The sequence below is a fragment of the Pseudonaja textilis genome, chromosome 6, assembly GCF_049901715.1.
Source record: "Pseudonaja textilis isolate UNSWEBS1 chromosome 6, rPseTex1.2, whole genome shotgun sequence".
Classification (NCBI taxonomy): domain Eukaryota; kingdom Metazoa; phylum Chordata; class Lepidosauria; order Squamata; family Elapidae; genus Pseudonaja; species Pseudonaja textilis.
The window spans coordinates 2,500,039-2,525,466 of NC_141995.1; the positions used below are offsets into that span (position 1 = coordinate 2,500,039).

The 25,428-nt window shown below is 46.4% G+C and overlaps 1 protein-coding gene and 1 long non-coding RNA gene across 3 annotated transcripts in view; one reads left to right on the forward strand and one right to left on the reverse strand.

Annotated features, from left to right (window-relative positions):
* Positions 1-930: 930 nt before the first annotated feature.
* On the reverse strand, positions 931-23,745 carry DDRGK1 (DDRGK domain containing 1). Of its 2 annotated transcripts, none has more exons than XM_026722925.2 (9): positions 23,638-23,745; positions 17,356-17,511; positions 13,701-13,804; positions 11,998-12,099; positions 9,955-10,077; positions 7,734-7,772; positions 4,747-4,803; positions 3,586-3,634; positions 931-1,718 (listed from the first exon to the last, which is right to left on the reverse strand). In XM_026722925.2, the coding sequence occupies exons 1-9, from the start codon at positions 23,723-23,725 to the stop codon at positions 1,546-1,548; spliced, it is 891 nt and encodes a 296-aa protein (XP_026578710.1). In that variant the 5' UTR covers positions 23,726-23,745; the 3' UTR covers positions 931-1,545. The 2 variants fall into 2 exon arrangements, with proteins under 2 accessions (XP_026578710.1, XP_026578709.1); XM_026722924.2 differs by having other exon boundaries at positions 13,701-13,807.
* Positions 16,224-25,428, forward strand: part of LOC148125372 (uncharacterized) — a 50,065-nt gene continuing 40,860 nt past the window's right edge. Inside the window, exon 1 of the long non-coding RNA XR_015744021.1 lies at positions 16,224-16,343. This is a non-coding gene — a long non-coding RNA (uncharacterized LOC148125372). The remainder of the gene's footprint in view (positions 16,344-25,428) is intronic.

A 25,428-nucleotide genomic window follows, 5' to 3' on the forward strand; every position in this document is an offset into this window, starting at 1 on the left:
GGAAACTGGGGAAGGGCAAAGTCTGGCTGGGCAGAGCAGAGAAGAGGTAGAACAAGGGAGTTCAGAGGAAGACTCAGGCCCGCCCCCTCTTCATCCTAGGGCACGCAGAGAGGAACGAGAAGGGAACAACATGGGTTGCGTGACTTACAGGGGAGGAAAGGGCCCTGATTCCCTTCATTATCCATACCTGGGAAGAGAGTTTAAAAGAAATACATGCTGAGAGCAGCAGCTGCCTGGAACAAACATGAGTTTATCTTATGTTGACTTTGCTTATCTGTGTTCCTGGCGCCTTCCCAACTGTGTTGAATTAGTGCCGTTCCTTCACGTCTGGAATTCCTTCTCCTGCCCCACCAGACTAATTACCTCATTTTGATTGGACTTATAGTTACAGTTTGTGTTTACCCTGTTTTGGACTTGAGTCTCTGCAGTCCAAGGCTGTTCCTGGGAGAGTTTTTCTCCAGCCCAGAAGGTAACCAGGACACAAAATTGGAGCTAATAAAGGGACTCCTACGGATTATCTGGCCATGTGGCCTTTGTGCCACACACAGAAAAAATATTGGTTCTCTATGCAACATGCATGTCTGCATCACCTGTTCATTTGTCCCAAATAGACAATTCTTTTCCCTATTTAAAATGACAATATATGGAACAGGGGGAGGATTACTTTTGAGGCCGTGTCTCAAAAAACATCTTTCTCTAGACAAGTTTAAAGCACTTCATCAGAGATCTGGTGAAGTATTTATAATCCAGAATTGCCTTTACTAAATGGGATTATATTGATGTTGAGGTAATTCCTAACAATTTATCTCTGTTTTTTTAAAAATGACAATAGGTTTTAAGTATAATTTGATCAACTAGTTTGTGCCTTTGCTGTAAATATTGAACATCATAAATCCAGTTAAAAAAACAACCACCACCAAAGATTGTGTATTTTTCTCCACATATTCAATATTTATTCACAGTTCAGGAGGAAGTCAAATCTTGAAATAGCCAGTATCTTTGCCCTCATTTTTGCGTCAGTATCCATAACTGAGACACACGCATCAACTACAGTCATAATCCCACACCAATTATCCTCTTCTTTTCCATATCGTATAAATTGGAAAAATGATAATAAGAAAGGTGCAGTCTACTGCAATGGTTCGATTTTGAATCTCTGGGACCGTGTGACATAGGGCAATTTAAACGGGAAATGTATTTCTTTTAATCCGAACTGTTGGGTTACAGCTTGTCTACCTTCCTGGGTGGACCAGGAGCATGGGAGTTGTGGTAGAGAAAGGTTGTTATTAGAAACAGAGGCGAAGGCCTACAACTTTCCAGTTCTAAACTTTCAGTACCGCTTGCAACCTTCCACAAACAGCGAATAATTCACCAGGAAAAGCCTGGGTAAAGGATTCTCCCGGTTGTATTCTTAAGTGACTTCTTTATATAAATATATTCCGAATGCATGAACGTGACTGAGTGACCCTAAGGCCCCCCTGGTCCAAAAAACAAACCAAAAAAAAGACTTTATTTGTCCCCTCCCAAGAACAGTAGGGGGGCTTTTCAGCCCGTGCTTTGGCTAAGGAAACCGGCCTCCATCTGCAGGTTGATGAGGGAGTTGCTTTCTTGAGCCAGCTCTGTAATGGAGACCCGTCCTCGACGCCGAATGAACTCCGCCACGGCCGTCAACTCTTGGGGTGTGATGTAGATGAATTTGCCTCGGTCATCGATCACCCCTGCAGGGAAAAGGACAGGTGGCCCTCCGTTAAAATCCGGCCCCGTCTATCGGGGTTGAATTAAAAGGGGGGGACGTTGGGCCTCCGTTTTTCCAGTATTTTTTTTTCTTTATGTACACCGAGAGCATTTGCACCAAAGGCAACATTCCTGGCGTCTCCAATCACACTTGGCCAACAAAGAAATCAATTCTATTCCAGTATTTCGAAAGGTTCGAGACGCGCCATTCACGAGGGGGATTGAAAGGGTCTCGCTATTTAAATGGGAAAGTCATAGATGCCCCTGGGGTGCTTCCTCTTCCTCTCCCCTTTATTCTCTCCCTTCCTTCCTCTCTTTCTTTTCTCTTCTCCCTTCTCTTGTCTCCTCCCTCCTTCCTTTCTTCCTTTTCCTTCTCTTCTTCCTTTCCTTGTCTCCTCCCTCCCTTTTCACTTTCTCCCTCCCTTCCATGTTCTTCCCTCCCTTCTCACTCTCCCTTTTTTCTCCTTCCTTTCCCTTCCTCCCTTCTTTCCTCTCTCCTCTTGTCTCCTCCCTCCCTCCTTTTCTTCCTCTTCTTCCTTTCCTTCTCTTCCTTTCCTTGTCCCCTCCCTCTTTTCACTTCCATGTTCCTCCCTCCCTTCCCCTCTCTCCTTCCCTTTTTCTCCTTCCTTCCTTCTTTCCTCTCTCCTCTTCCTTCTCTCCTCCCTCCCTCCTTCCTTTCTTCCTCTTCCTTTCCTCGTCTCCTCCCTCCCTTTTCACTTTCTCCCTCCCTTCCATGTTCCTCCCTCCCTCCCTTCTCCTCTCTCCCTCCCTTTTTCTCCTTCCTTTTCCTTCCTTCCTTCTTTCCTCTCCCCTCTTCCTTCTCTCCTCCCTCCCTCCTTTTCTTCCTCTTCTTCCTTTCCTTCTCTTCTTCCTTTCCTTGTCCCCTCCCTCCCTTCCATGTTCCTCCCTCCCTTCCCCTCTCTCCCTCCCTTTTTCTCCTTCCTTTCCCTTCCTCCCTTCTTTCCTCCCTTCTCTCCTCCCTCCCTCCTTCCTTTCTTCCTCTTCTTCCTTTCCTTGTCCCCTCCCTCTTTTCACTTCCATGTTCCTCCCTCCCTTCCCCTCTCTCCCTCCCTTTTTCTCCTTCCTTCCTTCTTTCCTCTCTCCTCTTCCTTCTCCTCCCTCCCTCCTTCCTTTCCTCCTCTTCTTCCTTTCATTGTCCTGTCCCATCTCCCGTCCTTCTCCTCTCTCCCTTCTTTTCCTCCCTTTTTCCTTCCTTCTCATCCTCCCTTCCTTCCTCCCTCTCCCTCCTTCCCTTTTCTCTTCCTCCCTTCTCCTCTCCCCCTTCTTCCCTTTCCTTTCCTCCCTCCCTCCTCTCTCTTTTTCTCTCCTTTCTCCCTCCTTCCTCTCCACCTGATGACTGAGAAAGCAACATTTGGCCTTTCTGCTGATCTTCAAACATCTTGGGATCTGAATTTGAAGGATTATATCGAAAAAAAAACCTGTGCAGTGTGGCAGCTTGGGTGTGTGTGTGTGTGAGAAGCAGCTCTAACCACTACACCACAGCAGGTGCAAGCAAAGGTAAGGAAGCAACCCACGCACAAGGATGACATCCTCCTGAAATAAGTCAAAAGTCTCCACTGGCCCCAGGCGAAATCAGCATATTTTGGCCAACCAAGCTGTGAGCCAATGAAATATCCCAACCGTGACATATTTTGGACATATTTCGCGCTGCGTTGTTGTATGTCCTGGAGCCCAAAGAGCTGATTATTTTCCGAGCCGCCGTAACCTCGCAAAGAGCCATTTGCAACCGAACAGACGCGATCGTCGACATCGGCAGAAGAGGGCTCGGTGGAGACATCCGCTTTGGCCTATATACGAGGCCAGGAAATCCCGCCAGGGGTCGGCTCTCACCTGTGAGCGTGCCGTCTGCCATCAGGTCTTGCACCCTGTTGATGGCATCCTGTGAAGGGAAAAACCAAGCAGGTAAACTGCACCTCTAGAACTGCCTGGCTCAGTTCTGCAACCCAACAGGGATATACAGGGGTGGGGATTCTACCTGGTCGGACCAATTCTATAGAACCGGTTGTTACGATTCTGCACAGTTCAGAGAACCGACAAATCGTGCCAGTGGCTGCCCCCTCCCGTCTCCACTGGCTCCTTACTGGCATGCAGGCCATCCAACTTGCCTGCGTTTGGTAAGTTGCTATTTTCCCTATTTTCCCCCCGAACCATCAGCTGTTCTGCTGGACATCATCGCGTTCCTTGCTTTCTAGCTAATCTTAAAAGCAGAGCCGAACCTTCCTCAGGGCTGAAGCTTCTATTTTTCAGGGCAGACTCAGGCAGCAGATTGCAGATAGATAGATCTCTAAGTGAATCTGTGATTCTGTGAGCAACTCAATCTGCCTGATTTGGGGGTCAAAGTTGCTTTCTTTTTTTTATATATAAAAAATTCAATATTTACAGAAATATTTATATTTATATACAAGTCACGCCCACCCAGTCACATGACCAAGCCATGCCCAGTCAGCAAGCCATGCCCACCAGGCCACAACCACAAATTAGGCCACGCCCACAGAACTATTTGTTGAGAAATTTGAATCCCACCCGAGAATGTATCTACTGAACAAAACTCTGCATCGGCGACAGGAAGAGAATCCGGCCAGGGATTACAGAGTCATTAAAAGACACACACACAAAAGTAGGCATTGCAGACTGAACAGGTAGTCCTTGACATATGACCACAAGGAAGCCCAAAATGTCCGTTGCTAAGTGGGACAGTTCTTAGGTGAGTTTTTGCCTCATTTTACGACCTTTCTTGCCATCCTTACTAAGCGAATGGCCGCAGTTGTTCAGTTAGAAACGCAAGCGTGAAAAGTGGTCACAAGTCAGGTTTTTTTTCCCCTCAAGTGTCATCATAGCTTCGAACGGTCAGTAAACAAAGTGGCCGTAAGTCGAGGACTACCCGAATTTGGTCACCGGGCATCCACCCGTGGGGGACTTGACCGTCGCTAATGGAAAGAGGGACACAGACTCGCGGACAATCGGCAACGCCCAGCTCGCAAACACACCTACCTGTGTTCGGAGGCCCAGGTGAGAAGCCAGGTCTTCCAAAAGGACCACTTTTGCATTCTAGGTGGAAGGGACAAGTTTGGAAATTATTATTTCGTTCCTTCGTTCATTTTAAATAATTGAGTGGGGAGGAATTTCTTGACAGCGAGAACCATTAATCAGCGCCAGCCAGAGGGGTGAGTTGCTCCATCACGGGAGGTTTTCATAAAAAGATTGGGCCAACCGTTTGTCCAGGATGGTATCAAGACTCCTGCCTTGGGGTGGGCTGGAAGGCCTCAAAGGTCCCTTCCAGGCTTATGAGTCTATAATTCTATAGCCACCCCTCTTAATTGAGGAGGAGGGGGAGGAGGAGGAGAAAAAGGAGAAGGAGGAGGAAGAAGGGAAGAGGAAGACGAAGAGGAGGAGGAGGAAGAGAAGAAGAAGAGAGAGAGAGGAGGAGGAGGAGGAGGAAGAGGAAGGAAGAAGAGGAGGAGGAGGAGGAGGAGGAGGAGGAGGAAGAAGGAGAAGAAGATGATAAAGAGGAGGAGAGGGAGGAGGAAGAAGGAGGAGGGAGGAGGAAGAGGAGGAGAGGAAGAAGAGAAGAAGGAAGAGGAGGAGGAGGAGGAGGAAGAGGAGACGAAGGAGGAAGAGGAAGAGAAGGAAGGAAGGAAGAAGAGAAGAAGGAAGAGGAAGAGAAGAAGAGAAGAAGAGAAGAGGAAGAGGAGGAGGAGGAGGAGGAAGAGGGAGGAGGAGGAGGAGGAAGAAGAAGGAGAGGAAGAAAACGAAGAGGAGGAGAAGAGAGAAGAAGGAAGAGGAAGAGGAGGAGGAAGAGGAGAGGAAGAAGATGAAGAGGAGGAGGAGGAGGAGGAAGAAGGAGGAAGAGAAGGAGAAGAAGATGATAAAGAGGAGGAGAGGAGGAGGAAGAGGAGGAGAGGAAGAAGAGAAGAGGAGGAGGAGGAAGAGAAGAAGAGGAAGAGGAGAAGAGGAAGAGAAGGAGGAGGAGGAGGAGGAGGAGAAGAGGAGGAGGAGGAAGAGGAGAGGAAGAAGACGAAGAGGAGGAGGAGGAGGAAGAGGAGGAGGAGGAGGAGGAAGAGGAGAGGAAGGAGAGGAGGAGGAGGAGGAAGAGAAGGAGAAGAAGATGATAAAGAGGAGAGGAGGAGGGAGAGGAGGAGAAAGAGGAGGAGAGGAAGAAGAGAAGAGGAGGAGGAGGAGGAAGAGGAGTCGAAGGAGGAAGAGGAAGAGAAGGAAAGGAAGAAGACGAAGAGGAGGAGGAAGAAAAGAAGAGGAAGAAGAGAAGAGGAAGAGGAGGAGGAGGAAGAGGAGACGAAGGAGGAGGAGGAAGAGAAGGAAAGGAAGAAGACGAGGAGGAGGAGGAAGAAAAGAAGAGGAAGAAGAGAAGAGGAAGAGGAGGAGGAAGAGGAGGAAGAGGAGACGAAGGAGGAGGAGGAAGAGGAGAGGAAGAAGACAAAGAGGAGGAAGAGGAGGAGCAGGAGGACTGTGAGGTCTTCAATGCTCTATGAGCTTGGTTGCTTTGTTGCAGACATTTCATGACCCAACTAGGGAACATCATCAGTGCTACGTAGGACAAACAGGACGAAGACTAGCCTCCATGAACACCAAGGAGTAGTCAGAAGACATGATGACAACTTGCTAATTTCACAATGCATGGAGAGAGCCAACCATCGTTGCAACTGGGGAACTGAATATCCCAGATCAAAAGTCCAAAAACCCTACAGAAAGCCTAGAATCCTGGCACTCAAAACAAATCGATCCATACAGATTTAACAGAGTTGGAAGGGACCTTGTAGGTCATCTAGTCCGACTCCCCTGCCCCCCTCATCCAAGCAGGAGACCTTACACCATTTCAGACCTGTGACTGTCCAATCTCTTCTTAAAAACCTCCATGGCTGAAGCACCCACAACTTTCTCCTTAATTCCAGGTTACTTACCTCCTTGGCTAGTTCCCATCCATCATTTCTTGCCTTGCCTTGGAGGAAACAGGCACACAGAGGTAAACCACAACTACACACCATTCAAAAGAGACGATCAAGATGTGTCATAGATGGCACTGGACACCGGCGAGACTGGCCAAAATATACCCTAATATGAATCCGCAAGGCTGGAAATGTAAGCTCGCAGACGGAACATACTATCATATGTGGTGGCAATGCCCCAAAGTTAAAAAAAATACTGGGAAAAATTGAAAAAAAATGGGTAAGATAAATTACAGGGTACGACACTGAATTTAAGCCAGAAGCTTTTTTTTTTTTGCTGTGGATGATTAAAGGAAACCCAAAGAAACCTATCTAATACATCGTACAACACATATCGACAGCAGCAAGAATTGCTTATACCCAAAGCTGGAATATAGATGAGGTACCTTCAGAAAAATATGATAATAAATAAAATACTTGATTGTGCCAAGATGGACAGACTGATGAGAAAACTAAAAGGTAAAGAGGAGTCTGAGTTTTATGAGGTTTGGGAAATGTTTTATGTATGTATGTATGTATGTATGTATATATGTATATGTATATGTATACGTACACGTGTATGTATGTATATGTATATGTATATATATATATATATATATATATATATATATAGTTAGATAAGAGAAATAAGGTTTGATATGAGGAAGAATTGTAAATATTGTATTTAAGTATATAAGTAACACTTGACACAGAACTGTTAAAATGTAAATTTTATGTGTATTTTGAAAATAAATAATTTTTTTAAAAAAAGAGAGAGAGACAATCTAGGTGAACGCCATCTGTACCAATGATATTGCCCGGATGACATTATCTAGTAGGGCGATGAAACGTCTGCAAGAAAGCCACCCAGCTCAGAGATCACTAAAGACCCCAGAGAGAGACCTGGTTGGCACCAAAGAGCAGGTGATAGTATTTTGCTCCTAAGTGAGCCACTGCTTGAAGTATAGCAAAGGCCAGGAAGTAGTAAAGAACTGGGTAGAGACTTGGAAAGACGTCAAGTACGGAAGAGGAACTTACCTTAATGTAATTGAGCAGCTCTGTGACGAAACTACGGGACTGGACACAACAAGAGGAAGAACAATAATTAATTCACCAGAGAAGGAAGTACAAGGTAGTCCTTGACTTACAACAGTTTCATTTAGTGACCGTTCAAAGTTACAACGGCACTGGAAAAAAGTGACTTTTTCATACTTTTTCCACACGACCTTGGTTAAGAGCCCCACGATCACGTGAATAAAAATCCAGTGTCTTGGCCACGGGTTCATACTTATGACAGTTGCTGCATCCCAAGGTCGTGTGATTTCCCCCTCTGGCTTAACGACCCGGCTTACTCACTTATGCCCTGCAGCGATTCGCTTACCAACCGGGGCGAGAAAGGCTGCAAAATGGGACAACGCTCACTTAACAACAGAATATCTGGGGCTCTGATTGCGGTCGTTAAATCGAGGACTGCTTGTAGATGCATTTTAAGCAGTTTCTTGTTCAGGACTGAAGAAAAAAAACAAACCCCAATGCTGATTGTGGTGGCCTGTTGGTTCCTGCGTAAATAATACATTTTTACGCCTGGGCAGGAATCTAAATACATATTCAGAATGCCAATAAATAATAGCTAATTACTAGAAATCAAAAACATTCCACGCAGGGAAATTAAATTTGCTGCACAGGCCTGTTACGGCAGAGCTTTTGATAGGACACCATTACGTCTTCTGGCCTTTTGAAGATTTGGAAGCTGTCCTTCCCGGCTGCAACTAATCTCTTGTTTGATGGCTAATTTTGCAAATAAATGATAAATGAGCCCATGAAGAAAGGCTCAGCCGACGGATCTATGGACTTGCGGGGGGAAAAAGCTCAGACTGCCCAAGGAGCTGCTGATCCGGTTCTACAGAGGAATGACTGAGTCTGTCATCTGCACCTCTAGAACTGTCCGGTTTGGTTCTGCAACCCAAGAAGACAGACACAGACTCCAGAGAGGAATTAGGACTGCAGAAAGAGCAATTACTACCAACCTGCCTCCCATGGAGGACCTGTATATAATGCAGGAGTCAAAAAGAGGGCTGTGAAAATATTTACAGCCCCCTCACATCCCGGACATAAACTGTTTCAACTCCTTCCCTCAAAACGACGCTGTAGAGCCCTGCACACCAGAACAACTGGACACAAGGGGAGTTTTCCCCCAAATGCCATCGCTCTGCTACACAACATTATCCAACTATTTACAAAGTCTGCACTACTATTACTGTTAATCTTCTCATCACTCCTTATCACCCATCCCCTCCCACTTGTGACTGTAGGACTGTGACTTTGTTGCTTGTATCCTTACGATTTATATTTACTATTTCCTAGTATGATTTGATTGCTTATTAGTAACTATGACTATCACTAAGTATTGTATCTTATGGTTCTAAATGAATGTACTTTATTTTTTCTTCACGTACACTGAGACCATTTGCACCAAGACAATTTCCTGCAGCTCTGTCTGTTATTTTGTCCTTTTACCTCCTATTCTAGTTCGTCTGAGGGTCAGGCTTAAAGGGCAGATTTTAGTTAAAATCGTAAATGTAAAGACAGCTTTTTATTCAATGATTCTTCTCCAACCATCCCTCTCTTCTTTGTTCTTTCTTCCCTCTCTCTCTCTCCCCTTCTTCCCTTCCCAACATCCCCTTCTCTTCTCTCCCTTTCTCTCCTTCCCTCCCTCCTTCTCTACCCACTCTTCCTTCCTTCCACTTCCTTCCTTTTTCCTGTATTTCTCCCTCTTTCCTTCCCTTTCTTCCATCCCCTCCCTTTCTCTCCTTCTCTCCCCATACTTCCTCCTTCCCTCCCTTTTCCTTCTTTTGTCTTCTTTCTTCCTCTGACCCACTCTTCCCTTCCCTCCTTCCTTCCCTTCCTTCCATCCTCTCCCTTTCTCTCCTCCCTCTCTCCCTCCTTCTTCAGCCATCACTCCTTCCCTTTCTCTTCTCCTTCCTGACGTTCCCTTCTTTTCCCTCCTTCCTTCCATCCTCTCCCATTCTCTCTCCTCCCTCCCTTCTTTCATCTTCTCCTTTCCTTCCTTCCTTCCTTCCTTCCTTCCTTCCTTCCTTCCTTCCTTCCCTCCTTCCTTCCTTCCTTCCTTCCTCCCTCCCTCCCTCTCATACAGCCGAGCTCCTCCTTCTCTTAAAAACAACTAATCCCATCACGCCATTCTTATCTTCTACTCTTCCGCCTCAGACCTGCCCTCTCCAAACCAGCCGACCCAACGTACCTGCTCCTCCGTCATGGCTTCATCCATCCCTTCTTCTTCCACCACAAAGCCTTCCTTCAGCTTCAGGTATTCCTCGTACTCCTGCCTCTCCTCTTCCTCCTTGGCCTTCTTCAGCTCTTCCTCCTGTGTGGAGGGAGGGAAGCTCGGATGAGTTTATGCTTCTCTTATATAAAAGGGCTGCTGGGTTAGCCTTTCCCAACCCAAGGTTGGACTCCAACTCCCAAGATACTCGGCTACTATAAGGCCAGACCTTTAAAGCCAACCACACCAGGATTTTTTTCCATTCTGCCCACTGTTTATCAATGGCTGTTGTATTGCTTCATTGAGTGGCAGGATTCTTAACCAACTTCCAGGCTCTTAAAGAGTTCCTCAAAGCAGCTCCGTGAAAAGGCGAGAGTCTCCCTAGGCTCAGGTGCACAGAGTAAGAGACACGCTAAGACAGGAGGGAGGGAGGGAGGCTAAATACCCAGAAAAAAAGGGATAAACATTAATTTTGCATCAATTAAATTAAAGATAGTCCTTCCCTTCTACCAAATTCCTCCCATTTTCCCCACAAGAACAACCCTGTGAGTTGGCCTGGGCTGAAAAAAAATGACTGGCCCAAAATCACCCAACCGGCTTTCATGCCTAAGGCAGGACTAGAATTCACCGTCTCCTGGTAATTGGATAAAAATCATTCAACTAGCTGTCATGGCTAAGGCAGGACTAGAACTCACCGTCTCCTGATGATTGGCCCAAAGTTACCCAACTGTCTTTCATACCTAGGGCGGGACTAGAACTCACCGTCTCCTGGTGATTGGCCCAAAGTCACCCAGCTGTCTATCATTCCTAAGGCAGGACAAGAACTCACCGTCTCCTGGTGATTGGCCCCAAATCACCCATTCAGCTTTCATGCCCAAGGCGGGACTAGAACTCACCATCTCCTGGTGATTGGCCTAAAGTCACCCAACTGGCTTTCCTGCCTAAGGCAGGACTAGAACTCACCGTCTCCTGGTGATTGGCCCAAAGTCACCCAACTGGCTTTCCTGCCTAAGGCAGGACTAGAACTCACCGTCTCCTGGTGATTGGCCCAAAGTCACCCAGCTGTCTATCATTCCTAAGGCAGGACTAGAACTCACCGTCTCCTGGTGATTGGCCCCAAATCACCCATTCAGCTTTCATGCCTAAGGCAGGACTAGAATTCACCATCGCCTGGTGATTGGCCTAAAGTCACCCAACTGGCTTTCCTGCCTAAGGCAGGACTAGAACTCACCGTCTCCTGGTGATTGGCCCAAAGTCACCCAGCTGTCTATCATTCCTAAGGCAGGACTAGAACTCACTGTCTCCTGGTGATTGACCCAAAGTCACCCAACTGTCTATCATTCCTAAGGTGGGACTAGAACTCACCGTCTCCTGGTGATTGGCCCCAAATCACCCATTCAGCTTTCATGCCCAAGGCGGGACTAGAACTCACCATCTCCTGGTGATTGGCCTAAAGTCACCCAACTGGCTTTCCTGCCTAAGGCAGGACTAGAACTCACCGTCTCCTGGTGATTGGCCCAAAGTCACCCAGCTGTCTATCATTCCTAAGGCAGGACTAGAACTCACTGTCTCCTGGTGATTGACCCAAAGTCACCCAACTGTCTATCATTCCTAAGGTGGGACTAGAACTCACCATCTCCTGGTGATTGGCCTAAAGTCACCCAACTGGCTTTCCTGCCTAAGGCAGGACTAGAACTCAGCGTCTCCCACTTTCTAACCTGCCACCTTGACCCTTAGACCAAATTAATCAAGGAACTCCCAAAGACAAAAGCCACACCTCCACCAACACTGGCTGGACAAACAACTTATACAAATGGGAAGGAAACCCCACCCTCGCTAGCCCTGATGGTGTTACTTAGTTGGGTGAGGAAATGTCTGCGGGAGAAGTTCCAAGCTCAGAGAGACTCCAACCCTGAGCTACAGAAAATCTCTTCTAGGGGAAAATAGAAGAGAGATCCATCCTGGTTTCGGTCCATTTTGGGCATCCCAACTTGGTTCCAACGTCAATCTCTCACATCTCACCTTCCTCTCCTCCTCCTGCCGCAGCCGTTCTTCTTCCAAACGCCGTTCTTCGTCCCGTTTTTGTTCCACTTTCTTTCTTTCTTCCCGTTCAGCCTCTTCAGCCTTTGGACACGGAGAAGGGGCAGAAAATTAAGAGTGTGTTTGTTTGTGTGGGTGAGGCACTAATACCGCTCTGTAAACCCTTAGTAAGGCCACACCTAGAGTACTGCATCCAGTTTTGGTCACCACATTATAAAAAAGATGTTGAGACTCTAGAAAAAGGGCAGAGAAGAGCAACCAGTATGATGAGGGAACTGGAGACTAAAACATACGATGAACGGTTGCAGGAACTGGGCCTGGCTACTCTAGTGAAGAGAAGGACCAGGGGAGACAGGAGAACATCTTCCAATATTTGAGGGGCTTCCCCAGAGAGGAGGAAGGGGGTCAAGCTATTTTCTAAAGCCCCCAAAGGCCAGACAAGGAAGAATGGATGGAAACTGAACAAGGAGAGATTTAATCTGGAAATAAGGAGAAACTTTCTGACAGGGAGAACAATCAACCCATGGAACAGAAGTTGCCCTCGGAAGTTGTGGGAGCTTCATCACTGCAGGCTTTGAAGAAAAAACTGGACTCCCATCTGTCAGAAATGGTGTAGGGTCCCCCACTTGGGCGGGAGGTTGGACTAGATGACCTACAAGGTCCCTTCCAACTCTGATTATCTGTTATCTGTTGTGGAAAACTCCCTCCTTCCTGAAGCACGTCCCTCAGACGATTTTAAAAATGTTCCCCCCCCCCCATCTTGACACAGAAGCAAATATACATACATACATATTACAACAAGGAAACGCCACTGCGCCTGAGATCTGTATGGATAGTCCTCACTTTACGACTACAATTACGCCCAATGTTTCAGCTGCTGAGCAAGACAGTTAAGTCAGTTTTGCGCCATTTTATGGTATTTTTGCCACTGTTGTTAAGAGAAACACTGTACTGGTCCTACAACACTTTGTTTAGTGACAATTCAAAGTTACTGAACTTTGAGGCGCTAAGAAAGAAAAAGGGGGGGACTTCCACGCAGGGAGGAACGGAGAAGGGAGAAACGTGGCTTATGGGAGAGGAAAAGGCCCTGATTCCCTTCATTATCTGCAGCTGGGAGAACAGGATATAAGTGGGGCGTTTGCACACAGCTCCTTGCTGGAAGCAAAGTGTGCCTTATCTTGGTCCAGGCTTATCTGGGTTTTGGCGTCCTCCCAACTGCGGTTGCTGCGTTATCTTGTGGAAGTCTGCAATTTATCATCCTGGCTTGCCGTGTTAATGAATTCAGTGTGGTTTGTGTTGGTTTTTTTTAAATTTCTAATTATTTTTACTTTGGGTTCGGACTGCGTTTCTTTCCTTCGTAGACTGTTTTTGGAAGAGCTTGATCTCCAGCTGAGGATAACTGGACATTGGGGGCCAAGTTGGAGGCATTAAAGGGAATTTATTCTATTTCTGTGACTTGGTTATTTTTGGGTCACGCCCCAGGTCACCACAGTGACTTAAAACAAAAATACAAATAAGGGTTCCGTATCCCTACGCCTGGGAATTGTGTTCCCTTCTCTTTACGCCATGATGCGTTCTCTTAACTCGGTCCCTTCTGAGTTTACTACGACTACAACGCCCGGGATCCCTAGGGGAACGATCCAATCAAAGAATGCTGATTTATAAAACGCAGGGGGGAGACTCACCTCTCTCTGAGCTTTCCTTGCCTGCTTCTCCTCTAACTTCCGCTGTTTCTTTGCTCCAATCTTTCCGGAAACTTGGAATTCAGCTGGTTCGGCTCCATTGTCTTCTTCTAGTTTAACAATGGTTTTTGAAGGAGGAAAAAAGAAAATGGAGAAGGATCATCAAAGTGCTAGAAAGGAGAGACGTGTGTGTGGAAGGATGGAGGAGGAGGAGGAGGAGGAGGAGGAGGAGGAGGAGGAGGAGGAGGAGGAGGAGGAGGAGGAGGAGGAGGAGGAGAACAGAGGGGTCCTTGGTGCTCTCTGAGGTTGGTTGTTTCCTTATGGATGTTTCATGACCCAACTAGGTAACATCATCAGGGCTAGAAGAAAGTGGGGTTTATAGAGAGGAGGAGGAGGAGGAGGAGGAGGAGGAGGAGGAGGAGGAGGAGGAGGAGGAGGAGGAGGAGGAGGAGGAGGAGGAGGAGGAGGAGGAGGAGGAGGAGGAGGAGGGAGGAGGAGGAGGAGGAGGAGGACAGAGGGGTCCTTGGTGCTCTCTGAGGTTGGTTGTTTCCTTATGGATGTTTCATGACCCAACTAGGTAACATCATCAGGGCTAGAAGAAAGTGGGGTTTATAGAGAGGAGGAGGAGGAGGAGGAGGAGGAGGAGGAGGAGGAGGAGGGCGACGCAGCGACTACAGTGGAGTCCTTGGAGCTCCATGACCCAACTAGGTAACATCATCAGGGCTAGAAGAATGGGGTTTATAGAGAGGAGGAGGAGGAGGAGGAGGAGGAGGAGGAGGAGGAGGAGGAGGAGGAGGAGGAAGAGAACAGAGGGGTCCTTGGTGCTCTCTGAGGTTGGTTGTTTCCTGGCAGACGTCTCATGACACAACTAGGTAACATCATCAGGGCTAGAAGGGAGTGGGGTTTGCTTTCTGGCTAACCCTTTATGTGTTGGTGGAATGTTCCCCAGAAACCACCAGAAACGGCCCCCATCAACAGTGCCAGGGCAAGCCATAAGTATGTAAACAGAGAACAATCCCCCTTCCTCCCTTTTAACGCTGAAGATGTGTTGCCTGGTTCGGCTCACGAAATGTCTGCTTAGAGCAGCGGTCCCCAACCAGTGGTCCACAGAGAAAATTTTGGTGGTCTGCAAAGAAATGTCCCCCCACCCACCACCAAAAGAATTAATCCAGGCTGCACGGGAACACAAGGCTGCGTCACTCACCCCACACACCTGGCCTGGCCACCGGGCTGCTTCTTTCCGCTTCTTTCTTCTTCTGCTTTTGGCTGCACACAAGGAAAGCAGCCGAAGTCTCTCTTTCTCTCCCCCAAACTCCGCCAGAAATGAGTCTTTGGGACCCTGCAAGGCCTCCTGCTCCAAGAGGCTGAGCTGGCAAAGACTCATTTCTGGCGGAGTTTGGGGGAGAGAAAGAAAGACTTTTGCGGCTTCTGCTGCTTTCCTTGCATGAAGCCAAAAGTCTCTCCCTTCTCTCTCTCTCTCTCTCTCTCTCTCTCTCTCTCTCTCTCTCTCTCTCTCTCTCCCTGAGAACGGAGCTGGAGACGGTATTCTGCGATCCCAAATAAAGAACGATCGATCGGTAGGAAAACAGGGTGGGGGATTTTCCAGCAGACTTTTTGGGGGATTTTCCCAGGGTCTCTGGTCCGTGGGATTTAAAATGATGAGTTTGGGGGTCCATGAGGTCCAAAAGACTGGGGACTCCTGTGCTTAGAAAGCAACCCAGTTCTGGGAACACCAAACCTGTTTGCACCAGCTCATAACCAAGCTTTTTTTTTTTTTTTTTTTTTAAATCCCTTTATTTACTGGAGCGTTTAACGTCTCTGGATCAGAAACAAAAACACCCCCAATTGCCTGAGTACCCAAATGCTGCGAAGCAGAAAGGTACTGGAGTATCAAAGGGAGTGGTTCCATTCCTTGAGCATTAAAGATGCTCCCAAATCGGATCAAAAAATAAAACGCACTGTCAACTTGGATGGGCACCTAACGCGAAAGGAGTGATATATTGCCACCTCAGATAATAACACTGGCCGACTGATTTGGGTCTCTTAACTTGAGTAGCCCTGGATCCTTTAGCCATCTTTTCCTTTTTTCCCCCTGAGCTGAAAGATGCCGCCCGCAGCCTTTGAGAAAACTTCAAGGGAGATGGGTACATTTGACGGAAACGTGAAGCCAAAGGCTGCCCTGAAAAACATCAAAATCCCCCTTTCCTCCTCCTCCTCCTCCTCCTCCTTCTTCTTCTTCTGATTTTATTCTTTTTTTCCCACCCTCCGAAACGCAAATTTTTGCACTTCAAAGACATCCACCTGGGTTGAAAAGTTCAGGCTTCTCAACCGAGAGCCGCACAAAAGCCGCTGCTGTCAATTCCGCCGTGGGCCATCTTGGGAGAGCAGAAACGGGACGGGATGCCGGGCTCCGTCAAAGTGGGGAGGGGAGGGGAGGGGAAAGGGGGAGAACGCGCAAGTATGGAGACCGGCCTACAAATGGGGAGTTGCTGCTGCCTGCCCACCCCGGGAGGCGTGTGTGTGTGTGTGTGTGTGTGTGTGTGTGTAAAAGCTAGGGAGGATTTTCGTGCTGATAACATTTCCCCAATAAGAAAATGGATGCAGTTGGCGAAAGTCGGGTTTATCTAGGAGCGGAAGGAGGAGATGGTGAGTTCTAGTGCTGCCTTAGGAATAGAATGGAATGGAATGGAAGAATAGAATAGAATAGAATAGAATAGAATAGAATAGAATAGAATAGAATAGAATAGAATAGAATAGAATAGAATAGAATAGAATATGGAATGGAATGGAATGGAATAGAATAGAGTATAAGAGTAGAGTAGAGTAGAGTAGAGTAGAGTAGAGAGATAGAATAGAATAGAGTAGAGTAGAGTAGAGTAGAGTAGAGTAGAGTAGAATAGAATAGAATAAGAGTAGAGTAGAGTAGAGTAGAGTAGAGTAGAATAGAATAGAATAGAATAAGAGTAGAATACAATGGAATGGAATAATAGAATAGAATAGAATGGAACAGAATAAGAATAGAATACAATGGAATGGAATAAGAATAGAATAGAATAGAATAGAATAGAAAATGGAATGGAATGGAATGGAATGGAATAGAATAGAATAGAATAGAATAGAATAGAATAGAATAAAATAGAATAGAAAATAGAATGGAATGGAATGGAATGGAATAGAATAAAATAGAATAGAATAGAACCAGGAGACTGGGAGTTCTAGTCCCGCCTTAGGCATGAAAGCCAGTTGGGTAACTTTGGGCCAATCACAGGAGACGGTGAGTTCTAGTCCTGTCTTAGATATGAAACCTGGATGGGTGACTGAGCCAATCACCAGGAGACAGGGAGTTCTAGTGCCGTCTTAGCCATGAAAGCTGCCTGGGTGACTTTGGGCCAATCCCCAGGAGACGGAGAGTTCTAGTCCCTCCTTAGGCATGAAAGCCAGTTGGGTGACTTTGGGCCAGTCCCTGTCTCTCGCTCAGCCCTTCCCACCTCACTGATCTGTTGCTGTTGTGGGGATAGCAGGAGGAAGACGACACATGAGGTGTGCTCTCCGCCTGGAACTATTTCCCAAAATAACATAGGCGGGATATCAATCAATAAAATCAGGAGCAGGCAACCATTAGTTTCAAAACCTGGACCCCAAGGAGCTGCTACGGTACCTTCCGCTGCCTCCTCCGCTTGCTGTGAGCGTCGCAGGGCCACCAGCCTGTTCCTTCGGTGCCTGGGCATCCCTTCGCCCCGCTCGCCCGCGAGGGGCTGGGGTCGGGCGGCGGCTGCCACCGCTGCGGCCACATTCTGACGGTGTTCCTCATCCCCTGGATGAGACAAGGAAGGGAGTTTTTATGGGGCGCTGCAGATAAATGAGGGGGAAGTTTGGTGCAGTGGTTAAAAGCAGAAGGCTAGCAAACAAGAGGGCCGTTCTCGCTTTAACCCAAAAGTTCTTTTTTTTTGTTTTGTTTTTTCAAGAGGCAGCTGGGACTTTCTGGTTTTTTTTTTTTCTTTGAAGAGGTTTCGCTTCTCATCCCAGAAGCTTCTTCAACTCTGATTGAATCTGTTGAGGTAATTCCCCGTTAGGAGAATGAGCGCATACAGGGAGACGTATTTGAGAGAAGTGTTTGAATAATACGCACACAGTACACAGATACACTGTACAGTAAATGTAGGGTTTTACTTCCAGAAAGGTTTAAGCAAAGTCCAAAACAAGCAGTCCAAAGTCATTCACAGGTGAAATCAGTCAGTTTTTCAATCCAGGGATAATCCAGTAACAAAGTCCAGTGTCAAAAACAGTTCAGTATCAGACTTACATCAAATCCAGTAATATCAGTCAATTAGAAGAAATGGAGCAACGGCAGTACTTTCCAACAGAAGGAAACAGAGATACACTCACACTCTCTTCTGAGACTAAGACTAAGACAAACCAGGTTTCTGGCTCCATCTTATGGCCGTTTGAGAAACCACACCCAATTACACTTTTAGAATTCTCTTAAAGAGACAGTACTAAAATGTCTATCCTGGTTTATATATTTCTAACCCAAATACCTGTTGGGTGACTTATATTCCTAGCAGAATCATTCCCCACCATCCTGTCAGAGCTGAAGAAGCTTCTGGGATGAGAAGCGAAACGTCTTCAAAGAAAAAAACAACCCAGTTGCCTCTTGAAAAAAAAAAAAAGAACCTTTGTGACAACCATCACCTGGATGACTGAGAATCTACAAACTTCCTGACAGTTGGAACAATTAATCAGAGGAATGGGAGTTGCTTTCAGCAGCTATGGGTGCCCCGTCGCTGGAGGTTTTCGAGAAGAGGTTGAACAGCCATTTGTATTGAATGGTATAAGGCAGAGGTCTCCAAACTTGGCCACTTTTTAAGACTTGTGGACTTCAACTCCCAGGATTCTCCAGCCAGCTATGCTGGCTGGAGAATCCTGGGAGTTGAAGTCCACAAGTCTTAAAAGTGGCCAAGTTTGGGACCCTGGTATAGCGCCTCCTCTTCGAGCAGGGGTTGGACTAGAACAGTGATTGCCAACAAGGAAGCCAGGGACCACTGGTGGTCCATGAGAAAATTTTGTGGTCCCCAGAGAAATGTCACCCACAAAGCACCCCCAAAAACAATGGATTCAGGATGTGTGCACTGCCCACGCGGCCCGCGGAACACAAGGCTTGCGTCACTTGCATTGCGAACAACATGAGGGAGTGAGGGGAGGGGAAAGGGTGGAGGGGGGGAACTTGCCCCACTCGCCCCACGTGCCTGGTCTGGCCATGGGGTGGTTTCTTTCCGCTTCTTCCTTCTTCTGCATTTGGCTGCCTGCAAGGAAAGTAGCAAAAGTCTTTCTTTCTCTCCCCCAAACTCCACCAGAAGTGAGTCTTTGGGACCCTGCAAGGCCTCCTGCTCCAAGAGGCTGCGCCGGCAAAGACTCATTTCTGGCAGAGTTTGGGGAAGAGAAAGAAAGACTTCTGCAGCTTCTGCTGTTTTCCTTGCATGAAGCCAAAAGTCTCTCTCTCTCTCCCCCCCCCCACCCCAAGAACGGAGCTGGAGATGGTATCCTGCGAACCCAAATCCAGAATGATCGATCGGTAGGAAAATGGGGTGGGGAATTTTCCTGAAGATTTTTTTTTGGGGGGGGGGGATTTTCCCAGGGTCTCTGGTCTGCGGGATTTAAAATTATGAGTTTGGGGATCTCTGAGATCCGAAAGGTTGGTGACCCCTGAACTAGAAGACCTCCAAATCACTCCCTAAAAAGACTTATCCAGACCATAGCAACATCACCCCCATCTCCAACCCTGGTGCCATTGAGATTCTTCCTTAAAAATAAAAATCATTTTAAAAGTGTCTTGTTCTGGCACCAAATAGAAACTAAGACACCCTCTAAATAAGACATTCTATTAATGGATGTCTCATTAGGCAAAGTCTGAATCTAAACAGACAGACAAGCTGGGGAAAAAAAAATTTTTTTTATTGTTGCCAAGGTAATAATAAAGATTATTGTGATCCCGTTCACTATGATCCTTATTCATCGATAATAGGCATATTAATTCCTGCAATTATATTTCACTGATATTCATGCCCGTTTTTCTTTTGCACAATTTCCTCCCCCTCTTTATACATATATTTTAAAATGGGCCAGATTAATTGATGAAGCAAAGTAATTTGTCGTTAAAACAGCAGGGGGAAAAAAAATGCAAGGGTAAAAATTTCTCGTTGCTCATATTGTTCTCCTGGATACGTTCTTGGCAGAAAGCTACAGTGGGGTAGCCTGTTTTTCTTTAAAAAAAAAAGTTTTGTTTTATTAAATATAATTTAAAAAACATTGAACGCAGTGGAGTTGTTTTGACATAACTTTTGGTTATCATTCTAGTGAAATAGAATAGAATATAGATCTTATAGACATTATATAAGTACACATATATATACACATATATATATTTATTCATCCTTATTTACATCTTCCAGCACTCTTGGAATAATTTAAGTCTGATGATCACAGATCTTAACAATTCTTTTCAAACTTAAACCCTTCCTTTCTGTCCCCACCAATAGTAAAATCGATTCCAAATGATATAATATTCCGATTCATCCTTATTTTTCATCTCTAGTGTTAGCCTGTCCATTTCCGTGCAAGTCAAAATTTTATTTAATACTTCATCTTCACTAGGAATTTCTTTCTCTTTCCACTTCTGGGCAAATACCATTCTTGCCACGGTGATGATGTGTATTATCAAATAGAACCCTTCCTTATATTTTTGGGGTATTTGATATATATTTTTTTTCCCAACCAACACATTTTATTAAAAATCCATTCTTGTGCTGTAGTACAGTTTGGAGCTAAGCACTCTGTGCATTTCATGAAGCTGCAGCTTATGAAATCTAAAAAATAATAATAGTGCCATCAGCAACTCCGTTTCAAAATATTCACAGAGAGAGAGAGAGACAGAGAGAGAGAACTGGGTTAAACTCAGAATTCCACAGGACTCAGGTTTTTTTTTTTTCTAAACAAAGAGGAAAAACAGAATTACAGAAGCTCGTTGTGGTTCGCTGGCAGCTGGTAGCAGAATGGGGGCCAGTCTGGGAGTCTGGGGAGGACGCGGACGAGGGTCCTGTGTCCGATGCAGAGATGGGGCCAGGACCATCTCGGAGTGGGGTGCTGCCTCCGGAGCCTCTGGAGCCTGGCAGCAGTGAGGCAGAGGAACAAGGGGAGCCTGTTCCCAGTGCATGTATGTGCAGAGCTGCTAGAAGGCGAGAGCCAGCTGAGACAAAAGGGGCGACTCAGGAGTAAGGCTGGAAGGTGATTGCCCCTCCCATAAGGGATAAAAGTCAGGCAAAGGTAGAGAAACCTTTGCAGGAAGCAAAGTCGTTCTCTCTGTTCAGATTAATCCTTGAAGCTCTGTGCGGACTTTGTACTTCCGTTAGTTTTTTTTATAATTCATTTGGCACTTCAGTTGTTGGCAGCAATTCAAAGGAGAGAAAGGTGGGTGCTTATCTCAAGGAACTGTTTAGGACTCATTATGGGCTGGGAATGAATTATTTGAAATAAAACAAGAGTTGTTTGGACTAAGCGTGTGCTTAATTACGGTCTCAGGAAGCCTTGGTTCAGAACAAGGCTTAAGTGTGGTCTACTCACGATTCAACACCACTATCCAAAAGATTAGATCCATTAATTCAACCCCAGTGCAGAAGAACGTGCCAAACTATAGATAGTCCTCAACTTACAATAGTTCCTTTAGTGACCGCTCAAAGTTACAACGGCATTGAAAAAAAGGGACTTATGACCGTTTTTCAGATTTAACACCTTTGCAGCCTCCCCGTTGGTCACGTGATCCAAATTCGGATCCTTGGCAACTGACTCATACTTACGACCGTTGCTGTGATCCCAAGGTCACGTGATCCCCTTTTGTGACCTGACAAGCAAAGTCAATGGGGGAAGCCAGATTCACTTAACGACCGGGTGACTAACTGATCAGCTGCGGTGATTCACTTAACAACCGTGGCCAAAAAGGTCATAAAACGGGGCAAAACTCACTTGACAAATGTCTCACTTAACCAAAGAAATTTTTGGTTCAATTGTGGTCATAAGTCAGGGACTAGACTGTACTAGGAATAATGAGCAAAGTGATGCTTGCATGGGTGAAAATAAATACTTTTTCCTTTGGTTCAGTATATCCATATATCCATATGCCTCTATCTATCTATCTATCTATCTATCTATCTATCTATCTATCTATCTATCTATCTAACTCTATTTTTGTATCTCTCTCTCTCTATCTATATATATATATGACCCAATTTTTTCATACCTATTTCCTGTATTCTTAGTCATGTTTATATTTATACCTATTGTCTTGTAAGCTATTGACAAATCAAATATACAGAAGCCTGATGGTGGCAGATTAGATTTTGCCGAAACGTTGCTACAACTTTAAAAGCACAACTATAACAACGTGGGAAAATACTCGAATACTATATATATATATATATATATATATATATATATATGGATCTTTGGTTGTTCGGGTTTTCTCCCACGTAAGATTCGAAGTATCTAGGCAACGTTTCGATGAAGTCTCATTCATCATCTTCAGGCTTCTATCTCCGGCTCTGTGCTTCTCAGAGTAATGGAGATTGCAGCTGCTTCCTCCTTTTAACTGCCAGTGGGGGTGGGACTTGATTGGGTGGGGGCTTGGCTGTGTTCTGATTGGGTGGGGGTGTGTTCTCATTGGTAGGGGTTTGGCTGTATTCTGATTGGTTGGGGGTTAGCCGTGTTCTGATTGGTTGGAGGCGTGTTCTGTTCAGGTGGGGGCTTGGTTGTGCTCAGGTTAGTCTTAGTTGCTGGGGGATTTGAGCTGGAGAGTTGTGATCTTGCTGTTTGGCTTCTAGTTCGTGGTCCTGCTGCATCTTCATAGTGGGTGTCGGTTTGCTTCATGTGTGGCTCAGAGGGGTTTGAAGTGGGTAGTGATGCAGCTGCAGTGCAGCTTCTGGTCCATGGTCGTTTCTCATTTTCTGAATGGGTGGGAGTCTGTTTTCTACATGGAAGTGTGGTGGTGGCATCTTGTGTGGCTCTCATGGGTGTGGGTCCGGTGTCCTTCTTCATGTTAGGTACTCGTCTGTGTGTGTATATGTGTGTGTGTATATGTGTGTGTGTGTGTGTGTGTGTGTGTATGTATATATGTATGTGTGTATGTGTATGTATATATACACACACACATACATATACATACATACATACATATATATGTATGTATATATATACAGTATAAAGCATTATTGTAAGCAGGGAAAAATGCAAAAAAATAATCTTTTTTTCATACAGGGAAACATTATATATTCCTTATCTGCGTGTGAATAAGAACTGGAGTACTTTATATAACGGTTAAGACAGAGTCTTGCACACAACGAGGAATGCCGAGGAGTCTGCAAAATAGACTATGGCGCAACTACACTTACCAAAGAAGCCAACGGACTGCGAATATCACATCCTGTGGAAGTCCACACTGCCTGAGACATACCAATTCAGACCAGCTAAGTTGTGAAAGATCACACCTGATGTGTCACAGGTGGTTGCATACAGATTGAATGGTTGCACGATTTGGGTTTGGCTAGTCTAGAGAAAAGAAGGACTAGGGGGGACATGATAGCAGTATTTGGGATAACAGCTAACATGACTGGAGGAGGAATTCTGGGAGTTGAGGTCCACAGGTCTTAAACTGGCTAAGTTTGGAGACCCCCTGGCTTAAGGGAGTCAGTGAAGAAGGCGCTGGACTACAACTCCCAGACTCTCCAGACAGCGCAGGTGCTTAGACGCTGGCCAGAGGGATTGTGGGAGTTGTAGTTCCGGACGAACGGAGGCCTCCGGCTAAACTAGGCCTTCGCTCTCGCCCCGGAAGGCTGCTTCTCCCCCACTCACCCCACGCTGAAGCCCCAACGACCCCTTTAGGCGAGGGTCCTACCCGCGCGCGCCTGTCCCCGGACGCGGCTGACGAAGACGAGGAGGGCCGCCAGCAGCACCGCCGCCACCACGTAAAGCACTGGGTCCATCTTCGTCACGTGGCCTCCGTGAGCCCCGCCTCTTCCGGTCGGGCCTCTCGGGACAGCCGAGCAATCCAGAAGCGAGGGTAAGGAAAGTGGAGGGCGGGATCGGAGGCCATGGCCACGCCCACTCGTTGCCTGCCTGTTTGCCTGGTTGGTTGGCGCGCGGGCGGAAGAGGCAAAGGAAGGCGATCGGGGTTCGCCCTCCTGCGGCGTCGCCTAGCAACCAGAAGGCTCGACATCGGGCTTTCCCCCCCACCCCCCATGAGCTGTCCGACGAGGTGCCTGATTTGAAAAAAATACTTTTGCCTTTGTTTTGGCCTTGGAAATAGGCCAAGCAATTAATGAAGAAAATGAACGAAAGTTTAGAGCGGGTATGTGTCTCCAAACTGGGCCACTTTAAGACTTGTGCACTTCAACTCCCAGAAGTCCTCAGCTAAACGTGGCTGGCTGAGGAATTCTGGGAGTTAAAAACGGACTAATAGATAATCAGAGTTGGAAGGGACCTTGTAGGTCATCTAGTCCAACCCCCTGCCCAAGCAGGAGACCCTACACCAATTTTTGACAAATGGCAGTCCAGTCTCTTCTTTAAAAACCTCCTGTGATGAAGCATCCACAGCTTCTGAGGGCAACTTCTGTTCCACTGGTTGATTGTTCTCACTGTCAGAAAGTTTCTCCTTATTTCCAGGTTGAATCTCTCCTTGTTCAGTTTCCATCCATTCTTCCTTGTCTGGCCTTCGGGTGCTTTGGAGAATAGCTTGACCCCTTCCTCCTCTCTGGGGCAGCCCCTCAAATATTGGAAGGCCGCTCTCCTGTCTCCCCTGGTCCTTCTCTTTTACCAGACTAGCCGAGCCCAGTTCCTGCAACCGTTCATTGCATATTTTAGCCTCCAGTCCCCTCATCATCCTGGTTTCTCTTCTCTGCACTTTTTCTAGAGTCTCAACATCTTTTTCATAGTGTGGTGACCAAAACTGGATGCTGTACTCTAGATGTGGCCTTACTAAGGCTTTATAGAGGGGTATTAGTACCTCCTTTGATCTCGATTGTATCCCTCTGTTGATGCAATTTAGGATTGCATTGGCTTTTTTGGCGGCTGCTGCACACTGTTGGCTCCTATTTAGCTGGTTGTCCACTAAGACTCCAAGATCCCTCTGACAGTTCCTGCTATTGAGCCTGGTTTCACCCAGTCTATTAAATGTGTCCTTTTGGTTTTTCTTGCCTAAATGTGGGACTTTACTTTTCTCTACATTGAATTTCATTTTGTCAGATACAGCCCCGTGTTCTAGTCTTGTCGAGATCCATCTGGATCTTCAGCCTGTCTTCTTGGGTATTAGCTCTTCCTGCCAGCTCAATATCATCTGCAAATTTGGCAAGTCCCCCTTCTATTCCCTCATCTAAGTCGCTAATGAAGATATTTTAAGAGTCCTGGGCCTCAGAGGGAACCTTGTGGCACCCCACTGCTTTCTTCCCTCCATGTAGACTTAGACCCATTAAGGACTACTCGTTGAGTACGGTTTGCCAGCCAGTTGCAAATCCATCTAGTGGTGGTGCTTTCTATTCCACTTTTTTCTAGCTTACCGTCTTTCTCACAAAATAAGGCCGGGCCTTTTTTTTTTTTTTTTTGACCCCCGAAAAAACGGCTAGGCCGTCTTTTCGGGGACAACTTAATTTCCTCCCCCATCTAGAGCGGTCCATATGCACATACCTCGCCA

Coding starts and splice junctions, on each gene's coding strand:
- DDRGK1 (XM_026722924.2), bottom strand. CDS start 23,725: ATGGACCCAGTGCTTTACGTGGTGGCGGCGGTGCTGCTGGCGGCCCTC. Junction 12,100..13,700: donor CAAGGAAAGCTCAGAGAGAG/GTGAGTCTCCCC, acceptor CCGTGTCCAAAG/GCTGAAGAGGCTGAACGGGA. Junction 4,804..7,733: donor AGCTGCTCAATTACATTAAG/GTAAGTTCCTCT, acceptor CCTTCCACCTAG/AATGCAAAAGTGGTCCTTTT.